General features: G+C 48.5%; 1 protein-coding gene across 2 annotated transcripts in view; it reads left to right on the forward strand.

Annotated features, from left to right (window-relative positions):
• The window catches only part of rbl2 (retinoblastoma-like 2 (p130)), a 34,747-nt gene extending 27,504 nt beyond the window's left edge, over positions 1-7,243 (forward strand). The window contains exons 13-21 of one of the 2 annotated variants that reach the window (XM_039017632.1): positions 150-246; positions 4,115-4,345; positions 4,558-4,820; positions 5,042-5,218; positions 5,378-5,449; positions 5,640-5,736; positions 5,812-6,077; positions 6,204-6,377; positions 6,673-7,243. In XM_039017632.1, coding sequence (XP_038873560.1) covers positions 150-246; positions 4,115-4,345; positions 4,558-4,820; positions 5,042-5,218; positions 5,378-5,449; positions 5,640-5,736; positions 5,812-6,077; positions 6,204-6,377; positions 6,673-6,840 — 1,545 coding nt within the window. In that variant the 3' untranslated portion in view covers positions 6,841-7,243. Of the gene's footprint in view, positions 1-149; positions 247-4,114; positions 4,346-4,557; positions 4,821-5,041; positions 5,219-5,377; positions 5,450-5,639; positions 6,078-6,203; positions 6,378-6,672 lie in introns of both variants that reach the window. The other variant, XM_039017631.1, reaches the window with a different exon arrangement.
• Positions 7,244-7,818: the final 575 nt, after the last annotated feature.

A 7,818-nucleotide genomic window follows, 5' to 3' on the forward strand; every position in this document is an offset into this window, starting at 1 on the left:
ATTAACAGACAGGAAAATGATGCCAAGTCTCACTTCTCACCCACATGCTGAATCATGTGAACCCAAAGGAATACTGAATTCAATGTCTTGAAAAAGATGGACTGGACTGAAATTAGTACAAAATAATAATTGTTCTCATTGATGTTCAGGTGATGCCATCACAGCATCTGGAAGATGGGGACGAAGCCGCCCCTCTCACCCCCAACAACCATGGCACTGACCTGGGCGCCAACCGTGGTGGGAAAGGTTAGTCAGTTAGCTTTTTATTCAGAAAGTCAGTTTGTCATTTAGCTCAAAATCAAATCAAGTGAAATTCTATTGGTCACATACACATGGTTAGCAAATGTTAATGTGAGTGCAGCAAAATGCTTGTGCTTCTAGTTCCGACAGTGCAGTAATATCTAACAAGTAATCTAACAATTTCCCAACAACTACCTAATACACACAAATCTAAAGGGGTGAATGAGAATATGTACATAAACTCTGCAAAAAAAGTAACGTCTTCTCACTGTCAACTGCGTTTATTTTCAGCAAACTTAACATGTGTAAATATTTGTATGAACATAACAAGATTCAACAACTGAGACATAAACTGAACAAGTTCCACAGACATGTGACTAACAGAAATGGAATAATGTGTCCCTGAACAAAGAGGGGTCAAAATCAAAAGTAACAGTCAATATCTGGTGTGGCCACCAGCTGCATTAAGTACTGCAGTGCATCTTCTCATGGACTGCACCAGATTTGCCAGTTCTTGCTGTGAGATGTTACCCCACTCTTCTACCAAGGTACCTGCATGTCCCCAGACATTTCTGGGGGGAATGGCCCTCTCACCCTCCGATCCAACAGGTCCCAGACGTGCTCAATGGGATTGAGATCCGGGCTCTTCGCTGACCATGGCAGAACACTGACATTCCTGTCTTGCAGGAAATCACGCACAGAACGAGCAGTATGGCTGGTGGTATTGTCATGCTGGAGGGTCATATCAGGATGAGCCTGTAGGAAGGGTACCACATGAGGGAGGAGGGTGTCTTCCCTGTAACGCACAGCGTTGAGATTGCCTGCAATGACAACAAGCTCAGTCCGATGATGCTGTGACACACCACCCCAGACCACGACGGACCCTCCACCTCCCGCTCCAGAGTACAGGCCTCGGTGTAACGCTCATTCCTTTGATGATAAATGCTCATTCCTTTGACGATAAAAGTGAAGAGCACTTTTTGCCAGTCCTTTCTGGTCCAGCGACGGTGGGTTTGTGCCCATAGCCGACGTTGTTTCCGCTGATATCTGGTGAGGACCTGCCTTACAACAGGCCTACAAGCCCTCAGTCCAGCCTCTCTCAGCCTATTGCGGACAGTCTGAGCACTGATGGAGGGATTGTGCGTTCCTGGTGTAACTCGGGCAGTTGTTGTTGCCATCCTGTACCTGTCCCGCAGGTGTGATGTTCAGATGTACCGATCCTGTGCAGGTGTTGTTACCCGTGGTCTGCCATTGCGAGGACGATCAGCTGTCCGTCCTGCCTCCCTGTAGCGCTGTTTTAGGCGTGTCACAGTACGGACATTGCAATTTATTGCCCAGGCCACATCTGCAGTCCTCATGCCTCCTTGCAGCATGCATAAGGCACGTTCACGCAGATGAGCAGTTTGCCTCCGGTGATGTGTTGTGCAGACCGCACCACCCTCTGGAGAGCCTTGCGGTTGAAGGCCGTGCGGTTGCCGTACCAGGCTGTGATACAGCCCGACAGGATGCTCTCAATTGGGTGACAAGCCAAATTTCTTCAGCCTCCTGAGGTTGAAGAGGCGCTGTTGCGTCTTCTTCACCACGCTGTCTGTGTGGGTGGACCATTTCAGTTTGTTCGTGATGTGTACGCTGAGGAACTTAAAACTTTACACCTTCTCCACTCCTGTCCCTTCGATATGAATAGGGGGTGCTCCCTCTGCTGTTTCCTGCAGTCCACAATCATCTTCTTTGTTTTGTTGACGTTGAGTGAGAGGTTGTTTTCCTGACACCACACTCTGAGTGCCCTCGCCTCCTCCCTGTAGGCTGTTTCGTCGTTGTTGGTAATCAAGCCCACTGCTGTTGTGTCGTCTGCAAACTTGATGATTGAGTTGGATGCGTGCATGGCCACGCAGTCATGGGTGACAGGGAGTACAGGAGGGGGCTGAGCACGCACCCTTGTGGGGCCCCAGTGTTGAGGGTCAGCGAAGTGGAGATGTTGTTCCCTACCTTCACCACCTGGGTCGGCCCGTCAGAAAATCCAGGACCCAATTGCACAGGGTAGGGTTGAGTCCCAGGGCCACCAGCTTGATGATGAGCTTGGAGGGTACTGAGCTGTTGTCAATGAACAGCATTCTTACAAAGGTATTCCTCTTGTCCAGATGGGATAGGGCATTGTCTCTGGACCTGTTGGGGCGTAATGCAAACTGAAGTGGGTTTAGGGTGGCCGGTAAGGTGGAGGTGATATGATCCTTGACTAGTCTCTCAAAGCACTTCACAATGACAGAAGTGAGTGCTACGGGGCGGTAGTCATTTAGTTCAATTATCTTGGCCTTCTTGGGTACAGGAACAATGGTGGCCATCTTGAAGCATGTGGGGACAGCAGACTGGGATAGGGAGCTATTGAATATGTCTGTAAACACACCAGCCAGCTGGTTTACGTGTACTCTGAGGACGCGGCTAGGGATGCCGTCTGGGCCAGCAGCCTTGCGAGGGTTAACACATTTAAATATTTTACTCACGTCGGCCACAGAGAAAGAGAGGGGGGGGCGCAGTCCTTGTTAGTGGGCCGCGACGATGGCACTGTATTATCCTCAATGCGGGCAAAGAAAGTGTTTAGTTAGTCTGGAAGCGTGGCTGGTTTTCTTTTTGTAGTCCGTGATTTCCTGTAGACCCTGCCACATATGTCTCGTGTCTGAGCCGTTGAATTGCGACTCCACTTTGTTTCTATACTGACATTTTGCCTACACTGTAACTACACTGTTTATATTTTATATTCAGTCATATTCCCAGACCTCTTTCCATGGTTAAATGAGGTGGTTCGCGCTTTCAGTTTTGCGTGAATGCTGCCATCCATCCAGAGTTTCTGGTTAGTGTAGGTTTTAATAGTCACAGTAGGTACAACATCTCCAATGCACTTTTTTAATAACTCACTCACCAAGTCAGCGTATAGATCAATGTTGTTATCTGAGGCTGACCGGAACGTATCCCAGTCCGCGTGATCAAAACAATCTTGAAGCGTAGATTCCAATTGGTCAGACCAGCTTTGAATGGTTCTAGTCACTGGTACATCCTGTTTGAGTTTCTGCCTGTAAGACAGTAGGAGCAAGATGGCGTCGTGGTGGAATTTGCCGAAGGGAGGGCGGGGGAGGGCTTTGTATGCATGATCGAGTGTATTACACCCGCGCGTAGTGCAATCAATATGCTGATAGAATTTAGGTAGCCTTGTTCTCAAATTTGCTTTGTTAAAATCCCCAGCTACAATAAATGCTAATTCAGGATATATGATTACCAGTTTACATAGAGTCCAGTGAAGTTCCTTGAGGGCCGTCGTGGTGTCTGCTTGAGGGGGAATGTACACAGCTGTGACGATAATTTACAATAATTCCCTTGGGAGATAAATGACTGGCATTTGATTGTAAGGAATTCTAGGTCTGGTGAGCAGATGGACTTGAGTTCCTGTATGTTGTTAGGATTACACCATGAGTCGTTAATCATGAAGCATACACCCCCGCCCTTCCTCTTCCCAGAGAGGAGTTTACCTCTATCTGCGTGATGCATGGAGAAACCAGGTGGCTGAACCGATTCTGACAACATATCCAGAGAGAGCCATGTTTCCGTGAAACAGAGAATGTTACAAACTCTAATGTCTCTCTGGAAGGCAACCTTTGCTCGAATTTCATCTCCCTTGTTGTCAAGAGACTGGACATTAGCGAGTAGTATACTCGTGGGCGACGTGCACGTCTACGGAGCCAGAACAGGAGGCCACTCCGTCTGCCCCTCCGTCTGCCCCGTTGTTTTGGGTCGGCTTCTGGGATTAGGTCCATTGTCCTGGGTGGTGGTCCAATTAACCATGTCAAGTTAACCATGTCACTCCTCCCTTTCCTCTCCCCCCCAGGTGTGTCCACCACCACCATGTTGGACCGCTACAGCTGCCCCACCACGGGCTCGGCCAGGAGACGGCTGTTTGTGGATGTGTCCTGCGACGCCCCCTCGGACCCCTCCACCACCACCCCTACTACCAACCTCAGGACCTCCCAGGCCATCCCTGCTGGACAGACGGTGGTCACCATGGCAACGGCCAAAGTTACCGCTAACAACGGACAGACGGTCACCATACCTGTGCAAGGTGACATTTGCAGATGAATTACTGTACAGTATGTCATTATGTTTTTTTGTACACCTTATGCCCCTACTGCCAAATTACTGTATGACTCCTATATGCATTATATAGGGGGGTTTCTGACTCCAATGCAGCATGCAGGTTGCTACACTATGATGAATCCTATACAATTATTTCATATTATAAATGAGCAATATCATGCTCTCTGACCTTTTTAGGAATAGCCAATGAGAACGGAGGCATCACCTTCATCCCTGTCAAGGTCATTGTGACGGGACAAGGTACGGCCACGCTCCAGCCCCTGTCTGCCCAGTCCCTGACTGGCACTTTGACCAGCCAACCACAGACCACCACCACCCTGAACAGTCCCACTCTCCAGGGCAGCCACGCCGCCGGCAAGCCAATCAAGAAGCCGGCAGCCCAGGGCCCGTCCAATAACGGGCCTCAGAAAAAGAGTTCCCTCTCGCTGTTCTTCCGCAAGGTAAGGGAACACAAACACCATCTTCATCTGGCACGGAATTTAAAGGGGTACTTCAGGCATGTTACAAATCTAACTCATCTTTTGGATATGGATAAAATCGTTTGGATCCGTCCTAGTAGTCTGTTTCTGCCCAAGCTTTAAGAACCGTACAACTATAGTGCTTCATACCATACATTTTTGCTTGAGTTTAAAGACTTAAAGCCACTGTGCTGTGCCAACAGGTGTACCACCTGGCCAGTGTGCGTCTCAGAGACATGTGTGCCAAGCTGGACATCTCTAGTGAGCTGCGGAGGAAGATCTGGACGTGTTTCGAGTACTCTCTGGTGCACTACACAGAGCTCATGATGGACCGACACCTAGACCAGCTCCTCATGTGTGCTGTGTACGTCATGACCAAGGTAGGTTAGAGTGTGTGTGTGTGGGATGTTTGTGTGGGGCGGGGGTTATGGGTGTGCGTGTGCATAAGGTACTGTACCATGCAGTTTATGTGTAGCATGCAGATTGTTTGTGTGTCCTCTTCCTAAAGACTTGTATTTGTGTTTCCTACCGTTGTTAAGGTGACCAAAGAGGACAAGTCCTTCCAGAACATCATGAAGTGTTACCGCTCTCAGCCCCAGGCCAGCAGCAGCGTGAGTAATGTAGTAGGGCCTTATGGCTAGGGTCAGGAGATTTTCCTGACCAGTAATAACTCCAGGCTCTAGTTTGAGCCTATTGTACTGTGGCAGCGTCATTGTTTTTCCCTTATAGACACTGGAGTATTGTCAGTTGGTAGTGGCAAAGCTATCATTGGACCACCAGCTGTCTGATTTTGTTTACCAGGTCTACAGGAGTGTGTTGATCTCTGGGAGGAAGAGACGTCACTCAGGAAGCAGTGAGGGAAATGGACAGAGCTCTCCTACACAGACCAGCCATGAGGGTAGGAACACAAACACACACACACACACACACACAAACGCTATTTTCCATCTCCCTTTCTCTCTACGCCCCTTAGGAAGTGGAGACAGCAGCCCCGTACCCATGCGTTCCACCAGCACCCTACCCACCCCTCAGCCTGGCAGCACCCCATCCACCCCCACCCTGGCCCCCTCCACCTTCCTCTCCTCATCCCTCCCTCCCTCCCAGCAGCAGGATGATGAAGGGGGAGTGGTGGTGGGGGGGGAGCAACGAGGAGACCTCATCCACTTCTACAACCGGGTCTACATCAAACAGATGCGCCACTTTGCCCTGCGCTACTCGCCCAGCTCATCCTCTGCAGGGGTGAGAGAGAGAGAGAAAAGAAGGAAGTTATGTTTACAAACTAGCCTCTATTCTGCAAACCTTTCACTTTTTGCATTGTCTTTTGTTTTGAAAACGAACTCTGCTGCGTGTGTTTATCCTTGACAGCTAGAGTCTCCTCCCCTGTGCCTGTACCCCTCCCTGAGGACCAGCTCCCCTCGCAGGGTCCTCCTGTCCCACAACCACTCCATCTATATCTCTCCCCATAAGGCTAGTGACAGCCCCCCCACCGCTACCGCACAGGACAAGATATTCTACTACATCTGCAGCGGCCCAGCCAACGTGAGTCACAAGTACACGCACATACATTACTCATGCACACAATGTACACTGGTTCAGCACAGTATTTTTCAAAGCCTTACAGTGGCTAATTGATTGGTTGAATCAGGTGTGTTAATGCTGGAGTAGAACAAAAGCCTACACTCCCTATAGTGGAGCTTCAGGACCAGGTTTTGATGGCGTCTCGTACTAGTGTCCTTAATCTAAAAACCCTAACTGTTTCTGGAACCTTACCTGACCTATGATGATGATGAACCTCCCTAACCTGTGTCTCTGACCTCTATCTCTTTATGTGCAGCGCCTGGCGGAGATCAACAGTATGATCCGCACCGGGGAGACGCCCACCAAGAAGCGCAGCATGCAGCTGGAGGAGGAGCCGTCCCCCAAGAGGTTGTGTCCGAACAACCAGACAGCCCTCTTCCGCAGGCTACAAGACGTGGCCAACCATTGTAGCTCCTCCCACTAAGGTTGAACACACCCCCTTCAGAACACACCACTGGCTGAAGTCGGTAGTCACCATACTAGACTGCCATGTTAGAAACAAATAAACTGGCAACATCATCAATATCAAAATTGATGAGGATACATTTGTTTTTCATAAAGGATAAGATCTTCTAGTCTAAGGTTAGTATGATGGTTTAAGTTCAGAGTTAGCCTGAACTATTGGTGGTTGGTAGTTAAACATCAGATTTTAGGTTACTTCCGTGTGTTCTAGCATGGCCAGATTGTAAGTCCCTTAACACCATATTTTTCTATATACACCGAGTGCACAAAATATTAGGAACACCTTCCTAATGTTGAGTTGCTCCCCCCATTTTGCCCTCAAAACAGTCTCAATTCGTTGGGGCATGGACTACAAGGTGTCGAAAGCATTCCAAAGGGATGCTGGCCGATGTTGCCTCCAATGCTTCCCACAGTTGTATCAAGTTGGCTGGATGTCCTTTGGATGGTGGACCATTCTTGACACACAGGAAACTTGATAGTGAAAATCCCGGCGGCGTTGCAGTTCTTGACACACTCAAACTGGTGCGCCTGGCATCTACTACCATAACCCGTTCAAAGGCACTTAAATACACAATCCACGTCTCAATTGTCTCAAGGCTTAAAAATCCTTATTTAACCTGTCTCCTCCTCTTCATCTACACTGATTGAAGTGGATTTAACATCAATAACGTATCATAGCTTTCACCTGGATTCACCTGGTCAGTCTATGTCATGGAAAGAGCAGGTGTTCTTAATGTTTTGGACACTGTGTATGTCCAGAGTCGAATATATTTTGTCTAGAATACACAGCAATTACAGAATGGACCGCCATTGTTGTGGAGCTTTGCAAGTTTGCATATATGGTGGAGTATAATTCAAAATCACATGCATTTTGAAGTGTATTCTATCAGTGTTACTAACTTGCTTCATGCTCAGAATTTAGCTGTTCTATATACTATGA

The sequence above is a fragment of the Salvelinus namaycush genome, chromosome 21 (genome assembly GCF_016432855.1).
Source record: "Salvelinus namaycush isolate Seneca chromosome 21, SaNama_1.0, whole genome shotgun sequence".
NCBI lineage: Eukaryota > Metazoa > Chordata > Actinopteri > Salmoniformes > Salmonidae > Salvelinus > Salvelinus namaycush.